This window comes from Microtus pennsylvanicus, chromosome 6 (genome assembly GCF_037038515.1).
Source record: "Microtus pennsylvanicus isolate mMicPen1 chromosome 6, mMicPen1.hap1, whole genome shotgun sequence".
NCBI classification, from domain to species: domain Eukaryota; kingdom Metazoa; phylum Chordata; class Mammalia; order Rodentia; family Cricetidae; genus Microtus; species Microtus pennsylvanicus.
This window is the reverse complement of record NC_134584.1, coordinates 46176601-46200983: the sequence shown is the minus strand read 5'-3', so window position 1 is coordinate 46200983 and position 24383 is coordinate 46176601. Positions and strand designations below refer to the sequence as shown.

Below are 24383 nucleotides of genomic sequence, written 5' to 3'. Positions count from 1 at the left end.
TGCCTGTAAAATCAAGGGCCTAATGAGAAGTTTGGTATTTTAGTTCAATTCCACCATGAAGGGCAACAGAAAGAAAGATCTGTTTTATCAAGTGTCACATACCACTCCGGGCAAGCTGGCCAGCTTCTTCTAGTTCTTCTTACCTGCTAACTTTACAACATCACTGCTTTAAAACCATTGAGAAAATTTCTTGTAACAAAGAGGGAAATCATTGGAAATCGATTTACAGATCAAACGCTGTAATATTAGGCAGCATGCTATTTCATGTCCAGCATGTGACTCACTGGGCTGGAAGATGGCCTCACACTGTCTGCTCACAACCATGGCTGCTCCATGTACCACCGGAGGCACTACTCACTGCATTTCTGAAAACACGGGGCTTTAGGAAGCTCTTGTACTTGACATGAGCGGACAAGCTGATATTTCCCAGTTTCAAAGTTTTTTCACATAAATATCTGGGAAGAACTTTAAAACTTGGATCCCCATGAGTGGCCAAGGTCACGGCATTCTGCCTCATACATTTTCTTCTTCAGTGCTTTCCTGGACACACAAGCCGGGAAGAGAATAGAAACAAGCACTGAACTGCACATGGACTTCATTTCTGAAGTTACCTGATCTTCCCGGGAAGTTCCCTTCTTCGGCTGTTGCTTCCTCAAGGCCTCGTACTTCTGCTTTTCTCGCCTGTACTCTGCAACAGCACCATCCGGGGCGGCCTCTTCCTCTGCAGAGCAGGAGCATAGACTCAGTGCGGGAGCACAAAGGCCTGGAAGTCCTGTACACACTCAGGACTTCCAGGCAGTGAGCTCTAAGTAGGGCTTGTTTTTCTCATTAATTAAAACAAAACAAAGCAAAATTACAATATAACAAGATCTACCAAAATCTATTATTTTTCTCAACTACAGAGTGATTGGCACCGAATTTGTTAGATTTTGCAGTTTTTTTCTATACTATACCATTTTGGTTTTCTTTTATGTACTCACTTAAGGTTGACTGTAATTGATTTTACTTTAAAATAATTTAGAGTTTTCTAAAATTCAACAGTACTACTTTACATTGCTTCTTTCCTTATAATATGCATTTCAAATATTGGTTGCTGTTTCAATTATTCACCAACTTTGCTCCTTCCACAGTTATAACAAAAGCAAACTTCAGCTTGATGATAAACAGAAAATAAATGACCAGGTAGCAGGTCAGTTTGCTCCTCAGACTTACACTGCTGTGGCAGAACTAGCCTGGCATCTGGGATCTTCTGCTCTGTCATGCTAGACAGTCAGTTACATTCATCTGCCTTTTTCCTACAGGAGAATTTTGTAAAATTCTAATGATAATGAATATCCTCAGAACTAGCCAGTGTTCAATATGAAAGACAGTTCCCAGATTTCAGGTACAATCCTTCATTTGTGGTGATGGTGCGGGAGAATTGTCTGTATTCTGTCAATCATGTTTTAAAAAAACACTGATTGGCCAGGCAGGAAGTATAGGTGGGTCAACCAGACAGGAAGTAGAGGCAGGGTGATGAGAACAGGAGAATGCTGGAAAGGAGGAAGCCCATTCCTCCTATTCCTGCCCAGACTCAGAACTAGCAAGATGTGAGCTGCCCTGCTGAGAAAGGTACCGAACCGTGTGGCTAGGATAGATAAGAACAATGGGTTAATATAAGCTACAAGAGCTAATATGTAGCCTGAGCTAATGGGCCAATCAGTTTTATAACTTATGGAGATCTCTGTGTGATTTTCTTTGGGGCTTGCTGGCTGTGGGGTACCAGGCGTGACAGAAAACCCCAACTAGCAGGACCCTCATGTTACATGGTGAGAACTTTTTTAAAAAATGGGAATCTTGATAGATGTGTTGAGCTACCATTGCTATAACTAAGTTAATATTTAGCCATGCTTGTTTTATTGACTCGAACATGTATTCCTTCATGAATGAGCTCTGTTAGCAAGGGTCAGATCTCGATTTCACTCATAAGGAGTGCTTACAAAGTAGACTTTAAGAATACCAAAATAAAGTAACTCCCACCCTGTGGCAGGATGCCCTCAAATGTTAAGATCCTCCTGCTTCAGCCCCTCCAGTGGCTACAACTACAGAGGCTTGCTACCACGACCATCTTCAGTAAATATATTCTTTAAATTGTGCAACAAGGAAGCCTTATATATCAAAATCTAAAAGCCAGCAATAGATAAATTTAGGCATATAATAAAGAATGGAAATTCTGCAGCTATGCTGGCTAGACTCAAAGGCTCCAAATAATTTAGAGAATAGTACTAACATCATCTTGGAATCCAGTAATGACTGAAGTTTTAAAGAAGCTACATTAAGGGATACTTTATATACAGTGAAATTCATTCAGGGTACACAATATGGCTATGCTGGTATTGTTTGTAATGTGTTTTTCTACTGCAATCAATATTTTCTACCGTACAATAACCCTCAGCCTTAAGAAAGTATCTGAGCGTGTGTCTCTCATAGTATCTGAGCGTGTGTCTCTGATAGTAGGCCTCTTGCCCTCTTCAGACAACAGTCATTTTCTGCCACTATAGTTTTGGATTCTAGAAGCACACATAAGTGAAATTATTCTGTAAGCATCATTCATGTCTGACTTCTTTCACTTATCGAATACGTCCACATTGTTGGGTAATCCTTTACATAACTGGATGGCATTCCACAATATGACCATATTCTAATTTATTAATTTTTGGACTAGCTGAGTGTCATCTGCACTGCTTTTGTGTTACTGTCACACTGGTTTGAAAAGGACATACATCTCCCTGCATCATGACTCCTGGTGAAGCAGGACACTGAGCTGTCCTCCTTCCCAGCTGTGTCTAGAAATGTATTTAACATTCTAGTGGAGAGAATGCTTTCTTCTTACGGTTCCAATTGTGACTTTCCTGAGGACAATTGGTAGACTTTATTGATCATTCATATAGCTTCTTTTGAACTGCCTGTTCAAATAGTTTGTTCATTTTTGTTTTGATAACGTATTAAAAGTGTAAAAAAATATATTCCAGTATAAGGTCTTTGTCAGTATCTCTTCTGCAAATGACTTCTCTTATTCTATAGTTTATCTTTTTATTTTTTTGAATATGCCATCTGCAGAGGAGAAATTAAATTTTGGTAAATGGCATTTTATTGTTTATTTTTTTAAATATTATGTGCAATCTCTCTCTCTCTCTCTCTCTCTCTCTCTCTCTCTCTCTCTCTCCCTTTCTCTCTCCGAATTGTTCACTCACTCCAGGACTGCATTCATTCTTTTTTTAGTGTTTTTTCTTTACAATATAAAAGTAAGAAAGTTTTACTCTATTGTGATTGATTTTGATCAACATTCGAAGTATATTATCACTATGGCTTGAGGAGGCCGATCTGTACCTTCTCTCTATGTACTTTCTACTCCTTTCATTACAAAGACAATTTGTTCTGATGGAGGGAACACAGGCTACTTTGAGCAGACTCTAGAGCTACTCGGAGTCTGGTTGTGATATGGACCCCTGTATGGGTTTAGATATGAAAGTATTTCAGTTTCACTTTCTCTGCATTTGCCATGTTCTAAAAGGTAACTTTAACAAATCACTTTATCCTTTCCATATTAATCTGACAATATTCTTTATATATTTCCTAGTGATGATAATGAAAATACGGGCATGTAGTATAGATATAACTGAACACGCTGCCCTGCTAATATCCCAATATTGTGACACTCAGTCATCCCTCCTAAATGTGTGTTCATCATACATAGTTTCACCGAAGTGGAGTATAATGTAACTGGTGGTGTTAATGGCAAGCCTCTGACAAGTGAGTGAGTCACTCATGAATTCTAGGATCTCTTAGACACATTCTCTTTAGTAATAGTAAGTCAAATTAAAAGGACGGAAATTTATATTGCTAATTGATAGGTTGCAGAATCAATTTTATTGTGAAAAATGTTACAGATATAGTTGGATAAAACTGTGGGACTTCCAAGAGCAATGCACTGGGTTTTGATCCTACTGCACGTACTGGCTTTGTGGGAGCCTAGGCAGTTTGGATGCTCACCTTACTAGACCTGGAAGGAAGTAGGAGGTCCTTGGACTCCCCACAGGGCAGGGAACCCTGACTGTTTTTCGGGGTGATGAGAGAGGGGGAGTTGATTGGGGGAGGGGGAGGGAGATGGGAGGCGGTGGCGGGGAGGAGACAGAAATCTTTAATAAATAAATAAATTAAAAAAAACAAAACAAAAAAAAGAAGAAGCTAGAGTGAACAGGCCAAGCAGTGATTTAATTAAAAACAAACACAAAAACAACAACAAAAAAAACTGTGGGACTTCTCACCATTATTTAAATTATTCCAGGTCAAACAACAGCCATCGCTCTCTCTCCTCTCCCCCCTTTTCTCTCTCTCTCCTATCCCCCCTTTCTCCCCCCCCCTCTGGCATTTAAGTGTGGTCTCTAGCATTTCTTGCACTTATCCCCTGTAACTACATCCATTCTCAGGAAGGCTCCAGTTCAACAGTTTTCAACGACACACTGAAACGATGAAGGACTCTAGACTACCACCTCTCCCCCAATTGCTAAAGCAACCAGGATTCAACACAGTCCTGGACTGTAATCTTATCTTGACTACAGCTTTTGGCTTCCGAAGAGGGAAACTGTAAAAACTAGACTTTTAACTCTCTAGTCACAAGTAAAAGCACTTTGACTTTTAATATAATTTACTGGCTTTTGTAATGAGAACTAAGAATGTGAATGCTTGGGACCTTGGGGTTAAATAGGTAAACCACAGGCTATAACCTAACACAGCTGTAAATGCTCCCCATCCCTTAAGAATGTTCTAGAAGGACCCACAGATTCTTTGGTAGCACAGAAGCTACATTCTTCAGCTATAACTAACTACTTTGGGCTTGACTATCTGAATGCATTTTGGAGGTTCTTAGTGCTTAACTGTGTTTATTTGGTCATTTACTCTAATTTAATTAGTGTTTTTAATAATGATATGCTGAATAATCTCAATAGAAGTAAGAAAATATCCCATTGCTTTCTATTTACAGTAGACTAGTAGGAACTGAGAACACAGATGAATTCCCTGAGTTTGGGGTTAGGGCAAGTCAGGCAGCTGGGCCCCGCAGGGTGTTTTAAGGGTGGCCTCGCTAATCTGCTTATTTCTAGAACAATTTTAGCAGTGACACATGTTGCACTTTGGCTTAGTCTGATTTTCTCTTGTGATAATTTTCTTACACAGATATAAAATAAAGACAGATGTGCTTAAAGTACTTCTGAAGGGCAACTTAATGTTGCTTTGTTTGTATGTCTGCAGTAAGCCCGTACCACTGCATGCCTCACACTCACAGAGGCCAGACGAGTCCATTGGATTTCCTGGAACTAGTTTTACAGACAGTTTGAGCAGTCATGTGGGTGTGCTAGAACTCGATCATAGGTCCTCTGCAAGAGCAGCCAGTGATCTTAATCATTGAACAATCTCTACAGAAAAGGATTAGCTTGATGTAGGATTCCCCTGGCTTCCTCCTACATTAGCTGTTTTGACTTCCCTCCAAGTAATTAAAATATAATATACTATTAAATGTTATTTTCTGAGATATACTGAGAAAGATTATATTTTATGGAAATGGTATTTCCTTTTAAACATTTAAAAGATTTTTAAATGTTTACGGACTTTAGTTTTAAACTAAAGTCCGTAAACAAAATCATTTCAACAGCTGAAAAATTACCTACATATCCCCCAAAGTAGTATTTAAAATCTTTAATTCTTATAAAAGCAATTTTCGTGCCAAAATTAATATTTACAACTGTTTCACAGTAAATGAGTGTCTTCTCAGAAATATAAATTTGCTGATAAATTCCATCTCTTACAAGCACAGGAAATAATGACAAGATTTTGTTGAATATGTTCATAGAAATTAAAGGCAGAAAAGATTTGTTACATAACTTATTTGACCTGTTTTCCAATGGCAAAAAAAAGGTTTAAAGATGAAAGTCAGCTTTGGGTCAAGAATTAATATAACTGGGCAGGAGAGATGGTTCAGCATTTGAGAACATTTGCTGTTTGTTCTTCCAGAAGACCCAGGCTAGGTTCCCAGCACCAACACAGCTGCTTACAACCATCATTATTCCAGTTCCAGATGATTCGATACTGCCTTCTGGCCTCCACAGAGAGTAGGCACTGCACACGGCACAAATGCATACATGCAGGCAAACACTCACACATATAAAATAAAAATAAATTCTTTAAAAAAAGGAATTAAAATAAGCTGGCCACTATTTTTTTTGGCCACTATTTTTTTTTATGTGGGAAACATACTAGACCAAATATAAAGACCTAATCAAATTCATCATATGCCATTTTATTTTCTACAAATGAGTAATTCTAAATCATCAGCATCAGACAAGTCTAGGTAGGCATATTGCCTTCAAGATATACTCTCTGGCTATTCTAGTTCTTTGTTTACTGAAGTGAGGTAATTTTAAAAATAATTAATTAATTAACTAAATCAATTGATCTTAACATCACTTGTCTTAAGGGTGTCTTTTCCTTCTGCTTTCATTTCTAGTCAGGAAGATAAACGGCTTGAGATTGCTGCAGGGACTGCAGATGCTTCAGTATATAGGTCTGGGACACCAGGATTGAGCCCAGTCTGACTGGAAACTATAGCTCAAACACTTTTACAAGCTCAGCTAAAGGTAAAGGAATCTTTATACAAATGCTGTCAACTCATTCACTTTGTAATGGTGTGTGTGTTGTGTCCATATTCATACAAAGATGATATACTATGGATACTCAGAGAGTCATGGAACATTTATTTTCCATGTTTTCAGTTCTCATTAGTAAACAGATTAATTTTCTTAGTTCTGAATTCCAACTCATCAAGTCTCTGTTTAGTTATATCTAATCAGTATTTGAATCACCTACTTAGATACTGACTTAAATAGCTATATTTTTTATTAATTTATAGAAGTTTTATTTGGCTCTTTTTCAAATTCATTTATTTTTTAAAATAATTGTATATTCTTAAACAACCTCTCAAGCTATTAAAACAGACTCTCGGGTCCTTTAGCTATGCCTTCCAGCTCTACCTACAGAGGTAATTTCTCTGTTTCTAAGATGAGTTTATTTCAGTCATGTATGTACTTTTATCATACTCCATAGGAAATTTTTGGCACATTATTGTGTAAAAGTTCCTTTGCATATGTTTCTCCAAGATAATAAAGATATTCTATTGGCTCACGGCTATCTTTTGACATTTTGACTTAACATTACTATACCACATAGGTGGTCAGACTTTATAATCATGTCTACTGGAGGCTTAGAGTCTTATTTTAGTTTTTTTGTTTTGTTTTTAGTGAGAAACTTTCTTTTTCCTCCCCTTCATAGTTATGAAAAAGAACCAAGCTAGTTTTTGGTGACCTCCCTGGCAAGGTGGACACTTTTTCTGGATCTGTCTAACCCAAGACTGCATATTCTGTTCAACTATGAGATTAAAGCTTCAACTTCGAGCTACTAGAATTAACTATCAGGGCATACATCTGGGTCCGGCATCCCCAGTGTCTAGCAGCAGCTGGCTCACTTGACATTCTGGTTCTACTTCCGTCTGTTCCTGGTACCAACCCCCCCCCTTCTTTCTGTCTCTCCCTTCCCCAGCTTTCCTCATAAGCACTGCCTAAGTGGAGTTGGGCCATACTGTATCTAGCACTTCCATATTTGTGTAGGAGAATGGAGTGTGTGACAGCTGCCAGAACAGAAGCAGTGCATTTGCTTCCTACATGTTTGAGTACCCTGAGCAAACAAAAATTGAATAAGCAATTGGATGTTTCTAATAATACAAAACTGGAGAATAAAATACTTAAGAAATTAAAAACCATTTAGTTTCTAGAGTGGTCTATATTTTATTAAGTTATTATATTGGATCATGATTCAGTAATACAGTATGGCTACTTATAGACCAGTATTTAGGGTAGAAAGAGAGAACATTTGTAAAAGACCTGCTGCATGGTAGCCACCAAGTTGAGGTACTTTTGGTAGCAATGAAGGAAGTGTCCAAAAACTCATTTTACAAATGAGAAAAAGAACCACCATCAGTATAGGATGTCACAATAAGATCTAGTGATGACAGGCAGAGTCCAGGTCTATGAAATAAGAGACCTACAGTATCCTTGAGGTTTTAAATTAAAACTAAAAGTTCAGAACATTCAGTTGCCTAATGCTCAAAGAGATGTTTTGAAAGGAATGTGAAGGGTAAAAGAGTAAGAAATCAAGCTACTTACTATAATGCAAGCATCAAAACTGAATGCATATGTAGAATACCATTATTCTAGAAAGTATAAATATTTCTTGTTATAGCATTAGAATAAAAAATGTAAAACTATTAGTGATCTCTGAGACAGAGTCAAGTCAGATATTGAAGGGGCTTGGGGAGGTGAGCATCCAGCAACACTAGGACCACACCCTAGTAAGTAAAGTTCTTTACCTAGTGCTCCATGTGAGGCCGCAGCTACAACTTAGAATCCAACTATAATAACAGTACAAATACCTTTGTTTCTGCCAGTCATAACCCTTCCTCTACAAACTAGTCAGTAACTTTAATCTTTGTTCCATTTGGATTTCTCGTCTACTAGCAAATGCACTGATGATATCTACGCACAGACTTCATTCTACAGGTAGAGTTTGTGCTTTCTATAGCTCTGAGACTCAAGAAGCTACTAGCAGCTCTGGCCAAGCTTATGTATTCATTAAACCAAGCAAGCATCAAGCAAGTGAGCATGCATCAAGCAAGTAGTTCAGCAAGCATGCAACCAGCCAACCAACCAACCATCACCAAACATGTATTTAGTGGCTTCTATATGCCAGAAGCCCATTTTGTTTTCTTTTTGTTTGTTTTTTTATTTTTTGTTTTCCAAGACAGGATATCTCTGTCGCTTTGGAGCCTGTCCTGGAACTTGCTCTGAAGACTAGGCTGGCCTTGTGCCTCCCAAGTGCTGGGATTAAAGGCATTCGCCACCACTGCCTGGCCAGAAGCCTGCTTATAAATGGTCTTAAGTGGCACTGCATCCATCACCTCAAAAAAGTATTTTGTGAAATTTCCATAATAAGTAAAACCTTTTATGTAAATGAAGGTGATGACATAATAGCAGTAAATAAATTTGAATGACCAAAGGGATAGACTGCTACCTATGTGCAGCTATGTTTATCATCAGTCTAAAAATGACAAAATATTTTTTCATCAAGATTTTAATTTACTAGAACTTAAATCCAGGAAAAGTGTGCCACCCTTGAAAATAACTAACACAACAGTAAACATTTAAAGTAAAGACTCACTATATGCCAAATACTATAAGTGAATTATGTTCTTAATCCTTACCATCAAGAAAGGCATGCTATTAATTCCATTTTGCTGAATGGTATAAGGTACCAGAAGACTTAATCAAGTTCTCATAGATACTAAACTGGGGGTGGAGTGTAATCCCATGCTCTAAAACAATATGCTCTTAATTAGTTTAGTTGCTTGTGTGTATGTATGTGTGAGAGACAAAGAGAGGGAGAGAGACACACAATCAAAAAGGAGTTATAATTGAACATGCAAAGGCATCAGGTAATACAACCATATTCTAGTAAATAAAATTGAATACAGAAAAGAGGCCCCGTGGGACTGGAGAGATGGTTCAGTGGTTAAGAGCACTGATTGCTCTTCCAGAGGACCCAGGTTCAATTCCCAGCATCCATGTGACAACTCACAACTGTCTGTAACTTCAGTTTAGGGAAATCCAACACTCCCAGACAAACATGCAGGCAAAATACCAATGCACATAAAATAAAGATAAATTAATTAAAAAAGAGGTCCTGTATTCCCCTCTAGTTTCAAATATACGGCTCAACGGACAAGGAAAGAGTACAAGAACAGTGATTTCTGCCTCCAAACAATTCCTTACGCCTTTCCTTGACTCCCCCATCACAGCTCCCCTTCCCTCAACCACGCATCAGACCCCACAACTCCAAAGGGACTGTATGGTGACCGCTTCCTTCTGAAGCACAGCCTATTCCTGGCCTTGCAGAGGCCTTGTGCTGTATTAGGTGCTCAAGGAAGGGTAGCAAAAGGGACAGAGAATCATTTTAAGGTACTGAATTATAACAATGCCTACAGAATTCCTTAGTTTTACTCGATGGGATAGGTCTCTGAGGGTTGTTAAAGGTCCTAGGGCTCCAAAATATGCAGACTAGCCGGGTGGTGGTGGCACATGCCTTTAATCCCAGCACTCGGGAGGCAGAGGTAGACGGATCTCTGTGAGTTCAAGACCAGCCTGGTCTACAAGAGCTAGTTCCAGGACAGGCTCCAAAACCACAGAGAAACCCTGTCTCGAAAAAGCAAAAAAAAAAAAAAAAAAAAAAAAGCAGACTTTTTCAATAGTTAGTGGTCTAATTAAATTCAGCTGTAAAGAAATATGGGATTTAATACCATTGCTAAATGGATGGGGAACTTGAAGCAGTTATCAGTGATGAAGGCCCACAGAAACCAAGTGCTCTGGGTAGAATCTCTGCAGGAGTTGTAAGATTCATCATCTTTACCTTTTTCCTTAAGAAGCTGCTGGGGATAAGAGACATATTTCTCCCATCCCAGCCATAACGACTGTTCTTTTTTTCTTTTGAAAACCTATTATGGAAATGATAGAAAGTACCTGTGATATCTAGATGACTACACAATGCAGTACATTATTTACTGTCATTTTTCATAATTAAGACAAATATTATTTATTATGTGACCGGAATATAAATCCTTACCTTGTCTAAAAGATACATGTTAGGATTATAATAATAAAAATAATTTAATAAGTAGTGTCTTCTGTATATACACACATTCACAAAAACTAGACAGCAAGTTGACTTAACTATGACTGAAACTTATTTTGTCAATTTCATTGTATACAGAGGCTGGGTATTTTCATGCTACGATGAAACAATACTGGCTCCATCTGGTGGTCAATAAGCCCCTGCAGTTTCATGAAATTCAGTCAAAGCGGTTGAAGAATTTAGGGGTTACTTGAAATATATCTGAACACTGAACTATCTCAATACTGATATTAAACAAGTTTAAGCCCATCTTATTTAGAAGTTCTATTTCCCCCCTTCTATACTTAGCCTCACTGCTTCATAGTATTTAGGGGCTTTTTTTTTTTTAAAAAAAAAATCGAGAAAACAAACTATCTTTTTTTTTTCATTTTACATACCAATCCCAGTTCCCACTTCCTCCCTTGTTTCCATCCCCTCCACCTATCCCCCATCTACTCCTCAGAGAAGGTAAGGTACATTGCTTTGGGGAATGTCTAAGGCCCTCCCTACTATATCTAGGCTGAGCAAGGTATCCACCCAAAGAGAATAGGTTTCCAAAAAGCCAGTACAAGCAGTAGGGGTAAATCCTGGTGCCACCGCCAGTGGACCCGGAGTCTGCCCAGCTATAGGGACCTATGCTGTTTTTTTTCCCTGTCTGGCTGGAGTTGGTGAGCTCCCATTAGCTCAGGTAAGCTGTTTCAGTGGGGGTACCCATCATGGTCTTGACCTCTTTGCTAATATTCTCACTCTTCCCTCTCTTTAACTGGAGTTTGAGAGCTCAGTCCAGTGCTCTGCTGCGGGTCTCTGCCTCTGTTTCCATCAGTTGCTGGATGAAGGTTCTACGGTGACATTTAAGATATTCATTGGTCTGACTACAGGGCAAGGCCAGTTGAGGCACCCTCTCTTCTATTGCTTAGGGTCTTAGCTGGAGTCATCCTTGTAGATTCCTGGGAATTTTCCAGATCCAGGTTTCTTGCTTGCACCATAACATCTCCCTCAATCAAACAATAATTCCTAAATAACACAGAATGATTGCCTTTGTGCTTTTCTATCAGCTAATTTAAGAAGTGTGCAGGTAACAAGTTTCTGAGAACAACAGAGCTAAAATGTATGCAGATTCTCAGACTGGATTCCAGTTGGACTATAAAGTATAAAACTCACTGACCTCCAGCTGTATTTTCCATTAGGCATTTATAGAATCAGATCTAGGACTTCTGCACATTTGTGTCATAGTCAAAGCCTCATCTTCACTTTTTAAATTATGGGTCAGATAACTGACTCCAGAATCACAACATGAAACATGAACGCTCAAAGTCCTTAGGCATCTGCTTATTTTACAGATGGAGAAAATGAGTCCTAAAGAAGCTAATGTGCTAAACTGAGAACTCCAGAAAGCAAGTTATTGAATTGTTTTTATCACATGCATTTATTTTCTGTGTGAGAGAGAGTGCACGGGCCACGGTGCACAAGTATAGGTCAGTGAGCAGTTTGCAGGACTTGGTTCTGTTCTCCACAAGAATGTCAAGGTCTTTGGTTTGGCAGCAAGCACTTTTAGCCACAAAACATCTTTCTGTCCTACCTTATTTTCGAGACATGGTCTGACTAAACATATTATATTGTTCACTGACCCAGCTCTCGCGATCAGCCTATCTCTGCCCCTCCATGCTGGGATCATATTACTTTGTTGGGTTTATAATTCAAGTAAGAGCTATTTTGGTAACAATTTATAGTTATAAGAGCACTTAATTGAGGCTACCATAAAATACCATACTAAAATCTATTTAAATGGATTTTGGTCATATTACTGTATTAAAAAAATAGGGAAAGAGGGGTGAAGTTGTGAATGCTTATAATCACAATAATTGGGAAACTCAGCCAGGAAATAAAGTAGCTCAAGTTCAGCCCTGTCAGGGAGAAAAAGTAAAGGGTTAGGAATATAGTTTAATGATAACTGCACAAGGCCTTGAGTTCCCTAGAACTGTAGAGAAATCTTGAATCAGTAAGGATGGATTCTGAACAAACCTGTTAAATTGGGTTTTATCCCTTACTAAGTAGTGGATTTACTTCACCCTTTCCCATATTTCTCCATTCTTAACGATTCTAAGAAAGAACTGTAACATACAATTGACTAGCAAGGCTTACTGAGAATTACTGAGCTTTACCATGAGAGGATTCAGCTTTCTACTTATCAGCTATAGTTTGTTGCTTCTGTTCAGTTTGCATTCTCCGCAAATGTTGACTGATGCTCTCACAGACCCTCTACAGAGAACCCTTGGTACTTCTCCAGACGGAGTGACCCACAGTTCTTACAGTTCAACAGTCATTTCGACAACATCACCATGTTACCCTACTATTCTGAATGAAGAAACTACAATTTATATATGTAACATTGTAGGAGAAAGAAAAAACCACAACCAAAACCAAAAAGGTTCAAGATAAAAAGATTTCTGAAGCCAACTAGAAGGACTAAAAGGAATCACTAACTAACTGTGGTGGTGGCGCACGCCTTTAATCCCAGCACAGGGGTGGCAGAGGCAGGCGGATCTCTGTGAGTTCGAGGCCAGCCTGGACTACAGAGTGAATTCCAGGACAACAGTCTCCAAAGTTACACAGAGAAACCCTGTCTTGAAAAACCAAAAAAAGAAAAAAGAAAAAAAAAGGCCCTCTGAACTCCAGAATCGCTAATTAGAGTAGCCTCCAGCTACGGTCTTATCCCAGCATATTAAAACACTGCAGAATATGTATGGTTTTAGTGTCCTTAAAGGAAGGCTCTACTGTTTCTATTAATGCAAGAGACAACACTCTCCACATAGCAAATCCTTGCAGTGGGTATGCCCAGGCTTTCATTACTTCTATGTGACTGGAGAAACTGAAGCAATAAAGTGAGCTCTAAAATACAGCAACTACCATCCACACTGGATGGGGACCTGGTGTGACAGAGACACAGTTCTAAGAAGACTGCCTGTGCTCTCTTACTTCATTCTATGCTGCGACAGAAGGGGCATTCTTATCCCGACTGTGTTCGTGGAAGCAGAGGTGCGGAGAGGTTCAGCCTCCTGCCTTAGGTTAGAGGGCCAATAGATGCAAGACAAAGGTTTGAAATCAGGGCTTTCAAACTTCAAAGCCACTGATTTTCTATTAGTTCTGGTGGTGCAGGGAAGAAGGAAACAGTGCTAGCTCCTGACAGGAAATGTCTGTACACTGGACATACCCTACCAACTGGGCTGGGGCAAGCGACACAAGAGGTTTTGAGGAAGCCTTTGGGAAATTCTTGTAGCTGAGTGAGAGGGAAAGACAGAGAATGAGGGAGCAAAATGGGCCTCGAAGGAGAAGTAAAATTTAGCCAGAGTAGATGCAAGGGGCAACAGAGCCACGGGTTAGGATGACTCAGTGCAAGATGCACACAAGAAAGTGGGGGGGTCATTCTTTGAAAACGAAGAATGAGTGAATAAGATGGGGAAGAGAAAATGAAGGAAAAATGTGATCACAAAAGCGCTAAGTCAAGGAACCGAGACTTGCTGAAAGACAGGCGGTCATGTAGTCTGGGCCAACACTTCAAGAAGCCATTCTGAAATGTGTGGAGTCTTTTGTAAAACCCCAGAATGATTTAAAGGGATATTTTAAAAATTATAGCTCTAGCTTAAGGTTGTCGATGGGACTACAGTTCCAAGTTTCTTACCCACAATTCTTTTCATCAGTGGTTTAGCCTTAAGAGAGTCCAGAAAAAAGGAGGGGGATGACAGGGGGAGGAAGACAGGGAGGGGAGGAAAGGAGAGAAGAAGGGAGGGACACACACACACACACACACACACACACAGAGAGAGAGAGAGACAGAAAGAGAGAGAGAGAGAGAGAGAGAGAGAGAGAGAGAGAGAGAGAGAGAGAGAGCTTCCAAATTTTTTCCTACTTTAGGTAAAGCTATTTTTCTCCAGCGTTTTCAGAATACTATAGTCTAAAAGAGAAACCACAGCTGCTTCTGGCTCCACTTTACTATCTCTGAATAAGTTACCTGCTTGGACAGTGTCTCCTCCCTATGAACTCAGTTCACATGCACTGGTCTTCCCTAGTCTCCATGGTTAGTGAGAGCCCTAACAAATTAAATTGTGAGATGGAGGGAAAAGTCACCAAACTGCTGCCACCTCTGATAAGTGACTGTGTCCAAATGTCCTTCTGGAAGCTGGGTTTGGAGGGTGGGTGGAGCAGGGCTCACTCTGCTTAGCTTGGGCTGATGCTGTGTATTGCAGGTAAGCACTCAGTTTGCTGAGCTGAGCACCCAGCAATAGGTCCATGGCTCGTTTATTCTAAAGGAAACTGTGCTCTGCAGTTTTATAGTAGAACAAGCTCTTGGTAAAAGTCTGACTTCTGAAGTGCACTAGCAAGCTAGGGTAGGCACTAAAGATCTTTAATGGTTTGGACTCTTCATTTGCAAAGTGGAAACCCTCCTTGGTTAGATTGCTTCTCAGGATGGGTAAGAGCGAACTGTAATGTAATGAAGGCTGTGGCAGGACTCTGCACAGTGTTCGTGTTATATAAATATGAGGTATTATTATTTGGCAGTGAGTAATAGACACTGTATTTTACAGCTATAAGCAATTTTTATAGTCATAACTCCTTTCAAATAATTAAAACTCACTTGAAGAAGCAGAAAGTAGATACAATTTTTCATTTCAGTACATACATGTTAGAATAAAATATATTTCTGTATATTCAATCTTATTTTTAAGGCACCAATAAAAGTCTAAGGGGAAGAAATGTTAAAAATTCCTTTGTGAAATGATCAAAATGAATTTATATTTCTATACATATGGATGCTCAGATGTAGAACAGCCTACCATGAGGTTTTCCTATAATTCTGAACTTGCTTCATATACCAAGCGTTCTTGCTGGAACCCCGGCTGGTAGAACAGGCTTCACCATTCCCATTTTCTGTTTATAGTGAGCTTTTTCATAGACAGTGCCCTGAGTGAGAGCTTGAGGTACGACTCACTGAATTACAACCGGGAACCGGGTGCACTGCAAGGGCCACAGTGTTCCACTTGGAAACCTATCCATTCAGTAAAGGCTGAAAGCTGGAGAAGTGTATGATGCCTGAGTGTCCATCACTCCGAGGCCACCACAGGTGAGTTTCCTAAGGGAAAGGCTGTTTCTTTTTCATTAGCTTATGTTTACGATCCAAAGAGTGCCTCAGTTATCCAGCACTGGATACAGTCTATCTGAGCAGATCAGTAAATGTTGTAAAGGCAAGTGACCGTTTAATGGAAATGCATCCTAGGAAGACAGATTGCAAGAGAAGTGGAACTCGGTACAGTAGTGGGGGTCTGTAGACCCAGCTCAGGACGGCCTGAGCCCAGCAGTTTGAGGTCCCTTTGACAAAAATGTGAGACTCCATCTAGGGGAAGTAAAAAGGAGAAGGGGAAGGGCAGAATGGAGAGGTGACCTAAGCTGATACTTCCCTGGTCCTGAACCTGGAAGCTGTGCTAACCAAGCCCTTTTAGGGTTATTGATTGTCTCCAAGCATTTCCTAGGAAGTTTTAAAAGCTAGACTGCTGGCCAGGAAAGGATCAACCAAAACTAAGGAACTATTAAAAATACTAAAAAGAGTCCTGATAATGGGAGAGCTGATGAAAATAAACAAAGAAAAGCCCCCTCCCTTACCAATCAAACTTCCTGAAGTTTAAATGAAAGTAACCTACATAGACGAGTAACGTTGTTCCCAGAAATGATAGGCTAAGTGAAAATTCCAGCACCGGATAGGCTACTTCCCTATAAGATTTGTTAGGGAGGCCTCTGACCCTGCCACCACCCCCCCCACAAACAATACAAGTAATATAAGTATTTGTCTTGGCGTTGGTTTTCTGTCAAAAGTAGATGGCAGAATCCTTCTGCTGAAGACACTTTATGCTTTGGTTATAGGACATGAAATCAAGCTGGGGCTGAGATAGAAACCTCTTCCTTATTGGTTAGTTTTTCAGAGTGTCAGAAGGTTCTATGCATACTTCTGAGGGAAAACTGTCATCCAAAGTCCTACTCAGCTGAAGTGCCACTGCTGCAAGAGCGCCATGTCACAAAGGAGCATAAGCAGTCATTCTTTGACCAGATTTGATGTCTACTTTACAGGAGGAAATACACATCTTGCACTTGGTCAAAAGCCTGTGGTTGGGGAGTCCGTAGGCCTAGTGCTGCTGCTGCTTTGCTAAGTGGGCAAGGTGTGACCATCAAATTGCCACCTAAATAATTACATTTAAGCCTACAGATTAGTGCTCCTTTTCACAGTGGGCAGCGGTAACTACAAAGACCCATAACTGGTCAAAGTGCTAAGAAACGTGACTGTTGATATGTTTAGCTACGACAGGGATTTCCAAGGCTCAGGATTTTCACAGAAGACAGGGTGAAAAGAAAGTAAGGAGTCAAGGAAAGAGTGGAGTGCTGCAGAATGCTGTTTGAGAGTGTGACACCTCTGTCCTATGAAATACGACATTTCAGTCCTGATGCCACAACATTGAAGACTACAGGCACAATCTCTGTGCGAGATTGGGTCTGTCATGAGGGAAGGAGGAAAAAGGGTAAGAAAGGCCCCCAAGCTATCCCCTTCTCAGGACCTAGAGGTCCATAATAGAAACTGGGGGAGGTGCTCACGAGACCTCACCTCACCCATCCCTGAGTATATACTTAATGGTCACTAGGGAAGACCATGGTCCTATAAATAATTCCTCATCTAGGACCTGTGAGCATTCATAACAAAACTCATTCAAAATAAATAAATAATTGAAAGGGACTAGGTGGGATGAGGAAGAGGATTAGCAGGAACAGAGCGGGAGCAGGAGAGGGTAATGAGTGACTATGATAAAAGATATTGGGTGTGTATAAAATGTCATAAGGAAACCTATTATATATAGTCAACACATGTTCATTAAAAAAGATGTAATAGAAATATATTGCTCATCAAGGTGGCTTGTCAAATTAAAGTCTCCAAATTAAAGTATTACAAAACATACTTTCTAGGTAAAAGGAAAAAAAATTGAAACAGCTTGTTTTGAAAGAGCATGAATTAATACTTTAATGTGGAGGATTATTTGGGTTTGTCTGGTAAGTTCTGTAAACAGAATTGCCATTAAAGCAATCTTACACTCTTTCTTGGCGAAGTGAAATATTTCTCACTGTAATCTGCTGGCCTGGTCTATTACCCCAAATTTCTCTCTCATGCTGTCTTTTATAGTGTTAAGATATATAAATGCAAGTTACTAAAATGTGTACCTGCAAGTTATAAAGGTATGAGGATAAATACAAGTTATCAAATTTCTCTCTCATGTTGTCTTTCATAGTCTTAAAGATACTTTTCCTTGTACAAAAACACCTGTCACAGTCATTCTGACATAAATATGCTGCTGTTTACACAATAAATGTCTAAAACTTATATTTTCACAAACTCAAAAATTCTTGTGAGTTCCAGGGAGTCGAATTAAAGGATGCACCTTAAACAGGTCAGATACACCCTCTCAATTCCCTGGTCCTGAAATTTTTTTTTTCTTCCTAAACTTAACTTGGTCCTCTGCTCTTCCAACACCTTGCCAAGTCCAAGAGACCCTGGACAGTTCCACACTATGAATCATGGAGAGGAGTAAAGTGTCCAGCTACACCAGGATGTGATCAGCACCCAGCTTTCTGAGCCCCTACCACATGAAAAACTTTGACGCCCACTAATAAGCAGGAAGCAGTCTTGAGAATCCGCCAATCCAATTCCTTCAACCTATAATGCCTACTTCCCTGCCTTTTATTATAAGAAAAAGATGGGAATGTAATCTGCTGGCCTGGTCTGTAACCTGGGTATCCTGTACCTTTAAGAGACAAGCCCTGTCTACTCCCAACCTCCCTCTTCTGCCAAGGCAAGCAGAGCTCCCTCATCCCTTCTTCTGGAGAGGCAGTTTCTGCCTCTCTCTCTTCTCCCCTCTTCTCCCCTTCCCCTCTCCCTTCCCCTTCCAAAACCCACTAAATAAACTCTTACACCCCAACTTTCTCTACAGGGCACATCTGTCTACTCCCACTGAGGGCTCAGGCCACCTGCCAGGGGACCTACCATGGCCTTGGGTGATTCATGCATCTTTATAAATGACACACTTACTCTTTTATTTTGGATTAGAACATAATTAGAGTCACATTTACACTGATTAATTAAAAAAATCTTTGGCTTAGTCACTAAACAAAAAGAACAAAATGAGTGGATGGGATTGAATATTTGGGGTTAGCAGCCTCTCAAGGTTCCAGGTTTGTTCTGCAAATGTTTTGTCTCCATTTTCAGATGAGAAAATACTACTAATTAATACTGTCTTCATGGCATGTAGTTAATACATTAAGTCACACAGATTAATAACAGTGTGAATGACAGAAAAATAAGTAAGGCAACCTTGAGAACTATTTCTGAGTAGCCAAGTTTATTCTATTCTTTCCCAGTCCTCACCCAGCACCCTCATGAAATCCATGCCACAGACTAGCAAAATCTTTGGCAAAAGCAGAGTAAATTCTGAAATTATTTTCCCTTCAACCACACCCAAGTGAGTGAAAATAAACACAATTATTCTTCTATAGATGCCTCACATGGCAACTTAGTAGAACATGGAGTAAAGTATGAGGAATTTCAGTGAGTTTTGTAGTGGGCATAACATAAAAGATTTCTTTTTGATGTTGTTTTCCTATAGTTGACTCATGTCTCCTGAAGTCTTCAATGGTGCTGAGCTAAGATGTGCAGAAATAACCAGAGGAGTGGAAAAAAGGAAAGCAAGGCTGCTGATTCTTGGCTTGGATCATCTGAAGGGAGTCCAAGGTCTAGGGATAAGGTATGGTAACACTGTGCCTAGTACACACTGCCAAAGAGCAGCAAGACACCACAGATCACACTGTGGAACATGCTCTCATGTAACAGTCTCTCCTAGGTACTCAAGAGCCAGGAGGTCTCCTGCCCTGTTCTTTAAATTATTTTGGTAGAGGAAGAGTAGAGATGACTAAATACCAGATTTCACACCTTTTCTACCCTGTGTTGCAGACACACACTTACTAGAAACTGTATCCCTCTTGCTCTCATCTGCATGTGCTTGCAGGCTGTATCCTAGCTATCTGTCTGTTTAGCTACATTTACTCACCGGAACCAGTAGCCTAGAACTGTATATAAGAAAGGGCCTTCTAGCGCAGAAGATGACCCACTGAGAGATGGAAAGAAAATGTTGAAATATTACTTACTTTCTACTATATTTTTTATACTTTTTTGACCGTCATAAATAGTATACAACACCAGCAACAACTCATGAATAAGAATATATATACAATCCATAAACTTGAAATATCTCAAATGTATTTTACAACCCACCTGTCTATCAATTTCCAGATATTCAGAATATAAGACAAGTATATAATAATATTTAGTTATTAAGAAGGAAAGAAGTGCTTTGATACATGCCACACCCTGGAGGCCTCAAATCGAGCCTATTTCCACCTTGCCTGAAGGTCAGTGAGTTTTAGTTTGCCCAAGGTTGTTGACGAGTGTGGCTATACACCCTGACCTAGGGTGTGGTTACTTGGTGTTTTCAACATTAAGATGACCCAGACACGTAGATCCACTCCACCCTGACCAAAAGTCAGGAAATTCAAGCTCCTTCTTTTGAAATAGGTCTGACTTAGGGAGTGGCTGCCTTCAGGATACTTGGTCTATGGTGGGTTCACTGCTTAAACAACAAAATGCTTTTCTCAAGGATTAATGACTTGATGTCTCAAGTGTTGAAGCAAGTAACTGTTAAAGTTGTCCTTTGTATCATGTTAAAGCAGTCTTTTGTCTTCTTCCCCTTTTGTATTGGGGTATGAAAGTGTATAGAACAATTTTATAAGTGTTCATACCACATAGCCTACTACACTAAGCTACACTTAGTCTTAGCCAAAGGCCAAGAAATGGAACTCACACTAGTCTAGGAGGTACATATCAATCATGTGATGTGGCCCTGTATATATGTATATGTGTGTGTGTGTGTGTGTGTGTATATGTGTGTGTATGTGTGTGTGTGTGTATGTGTGTGTGTGTGTATTTGTGTGTGTGTGTAGGCAGGGTCTGAAGCTGGAGCTCACTGACTGGAACACTGACTAGGGAGCTACAAGGATCTGCCTTCCAGTATGGGGTTACAGACATGCTGGCTTTGACAAGGGTGCCAGAGATCAAACTTAGGTCCTAATGTCTGAGCAGCATTTACCAACTGAACCATCTCCCTAGTCCTGAGGTGGTCTCTAGATGCTATCAATAGAGCGCTAAGCATGAAACATGGGTCTGCTGCGAGAACAGCATGACATACTCTTTTGCCATCAATTTACAAGTAGAAAAAAATATTCTAAAGTAACAATGTATATGGTATATATACATATAACATATAAATGTATATACATATAACATAGTTATATGTATTCATAGTCAAATAACATAGTCACCAAGTCTTATGTACGTGGCTGCGCTGTCACACACAAACTATCAACAGCTTGCAGAACTACCACATTTCTAAGTGACAGTTTTTCCGCTCCTCTGTAATCTCATGGAACTAGTGGTATATGCAGGTGTGATAGATATTATCGGTGGTCAACTTGGCTACATCTGGAATGAACTACAATCTAAAAATGGAGGGCATACTTATGAGAGATTTTTTGCTTGTTTTAAAGTGGGTGAATCTACTTCTAATCCTGACTTTCAAAAAAGGAAGACACACACTTAGTCCACATCTTGAAGTGGGAAGACACATGATTTTATTCATGATCTTGAGGCAGGAAGACAGGTTTTTAATCTGGGCCATACCTTCTTTTAGAAGTCTATATAAGGGCATAGAAAAAGAAAGCTTTTGTTCTTTGCCTCTTGCCCTTGCCTTGCTGGCACATTCAGTCCTTCACTGGCATGAAGCCTACTTCTCTGGGACTCCAGCATACACTGAAGACCAGCTGAGACATCCAGCCTTGTAGACTGGGCAGGTCTTGGATTCTTGGACTTTCCATTCATGGACAGCCATTGTTGGATTAGCTGGACACAGCCTGTAAGTCATTCCAATAAATCCCCCCCTCTCTCCCTCCCCCCCCCTCTCTCTCTCCATATGTATGTAAACACACACACACACACACACACACACACAGATTCATTCTGTAAGTTTTGTTGCTCTGAGAAACCTGACAACAGTCCTTTCCTGACTGAAATACGGTTCAGTATAATTATGATTTATCTATATTAGCATTATCAATAGAATTATAATACAAGCTACAAGTAGAATTTAAAGTAGTCTAGCAATTACATTAAAAATAAAAGGAAGTAGATGAAATTTTAATAATTAAAATCTTTAATCTAATTAAAATACTATATCAATATGCAATTAACATAGTTACTAATAAGCTAACTAGTAAATTTTGGTTTTAAGACTAAAATCTGGTTTCTAAGTCACATTTATAGCACACTGCAGTTTAGAATAAGCACAATTCAAGTCATATTGGATTACTTATGCCTAGGTTTTACATTCTGGATTTTGGAAGCTTCAGGAGACTCTAAAATGCAGAAAAGAGCTGGGCGGTGGTGGCGCATGCCTTTAATCCCAGCACTCGGGAGGCAGAGGCAGGTGGATCTCTGTGAGTTCGAGGCCAGCCTGGTCTACAGAGCTAGTTCCAGGACAGGAACCAAAGCCACAGAGAAACCCTGTCTCGAAAAATCAAAAAAAAAAAAAAAAAAAGCAGAAAAGATTGAAAGCCAGCAGTCTGGCAATTAGGAGGCATCAGGAAAGGCATCTTAGAGCAGTGATCTTAAACAAACACTTAAACACTGGCATTCATTAGATACTGAGGGCTTTCCAAGAGTGGGAGCTATGAGGCCAAAGGCCAATTGGTGAGATAGGCTTTAGTGTTAAAGAATGTAGTCTGTATGGAGCATAGGACCCAGTGTGAGCAATGAGATCCGCGTGGCAGTCACACTGCAGGCCCTAGAAGGCCCGTGTTCTGTGCAAAGGGCTTCACCCACTAGGAAATGAGACACCATTAAAGAACTTTATGAAAGGGACTGACACATGATCATGTTTGTTTTTTAACAAAAGCCACACACAGAATGCGCTGGCAGGTTCTGAGATTAGCAACAGCAATCTGTTGGCAGCCTGTTAGCAGGTTGTTAAAATAGCCCAGCAGACACAGTGGCTAATATGGTTATGGTAGGACCTAAGACTCTGGCTAGGAACTTATACGGAGAGTATGCAATGAAAAATATAAAGAACATATATATCTATATATCTCAGGACATCCCAAAATTCTGCAGTCTAAATCTAATTTAGAAATCTAATTCATTTGGAAAACTATGGACTTAGAAAGTAAGATATTTAAGTCTTCCCTAACAAAATCTCACTGATAACCAAATTAAAGTTGAAAATTATTTTCTGAACCCATTTCAAGAGAACTATCTACTTACTGACAATTTTTGATTAACATGTCTTATTTTGTCTATGGAATTAAGTATTTTGGACTGTTGCTAACCTCATATTCATCCACCTAGCCCAGTGGATACTTCTCGACCTCACTCCTGCTGATCCGCATGCCTCTGGTACATACGCACACCAAATCTCAGCACTCAGAACACTGATCACTAAGAATGAACACTGTGAAGTGATGACTGTGGAATTTTTTGGGCTGACCACAGTGCTATTACATACTTATTCTAACTCTGTGGTGGCTGAATTCTTTTGACTAGACACATGAGGCAGATACATTTTTATACATTTAGTATTTACATATAAAACTAGCATAATAAGATTAAGGCTGGAAAATTACAAAGTATTTTCTATCAACAAAAACATCAACTTCATACTGTTTAACAATAAAAAAATTGAAAATTCACAAACAGTATTTACCCTTACCCTGTATGACATACACTAGCATTTTCTGGCCTATGCCTTCCCATTGAACAATAGTAACAACAACAATAAAAACAACACAATCTGATTGAGACAAACTATTGTTTTTATGTTCCACCAGTGAATTACTGCCTATAATGAAACAAACTTTTTCTACCCTGTAATCTACACTGTGTTAATAAAAGTCCTTAAAATAATGCATCTCTCTGGAAACTGAGTACTTGGCAGAACTGATGAGAACCATAGCAAAAGCAGGTGATTCAAAGATTGAAGAATTTTTACTCAAGTTTGCTGATTAGACGTATCTAAACTGATCATGTAACACAGGCGATTCTTTAGTGATTCGATGCTCAGAATGGAGATCCTTAAATTCAACAATGATGACATTATATATAACACCAAATTTCTGTCTACGGAGGAGAGCCGGAGGGTATTCTGTGCTTTCTGGAAAATCACTGGTGAGCTGGGATTCAGCTATATGGAGCGTAAGATGAGCTGGTTCTATTAATAACAGTGAACTAGCACAGATGATAAGATTGCAGATAAACTGCTGTGTTCAGATTAGGCTTTATAGCTTACTGAAATGATGGTTATCTAAAGATCACAAACAAAAGCCGATTAACAGTTTCGTTAACAAACAGCAGGAGAGAATGCATTTTTATTCAAATGACTCAACTG

At 39.5% G+C, this 24383-nt stretch overlaps 1 protein-coding gene across 2 annotated transcripts in view; it reads right to left on the bottom strand.

Annotated features, from left to right (window-relative positions):
• The window catches only part of Cwc27 (CWC27 spliceosome associated cyclophilin), a 171748-nt gene that overhangs the window by 27821 nt on the left and 119544 nt on the right, over positions 1-24383 (bottom strand). For both annotated transcript variants that reach the window (XM_075976134.1, XM_075976133.1), the window contains exon 12: positions 612-721. In XM_075976134.1, coding sequence (XP_075832249.1) covers positions 612-721 — 110 coding nt within the window. The remainder of the gene's footprint in view (positions 1-611; positions 722-24383) is intronic.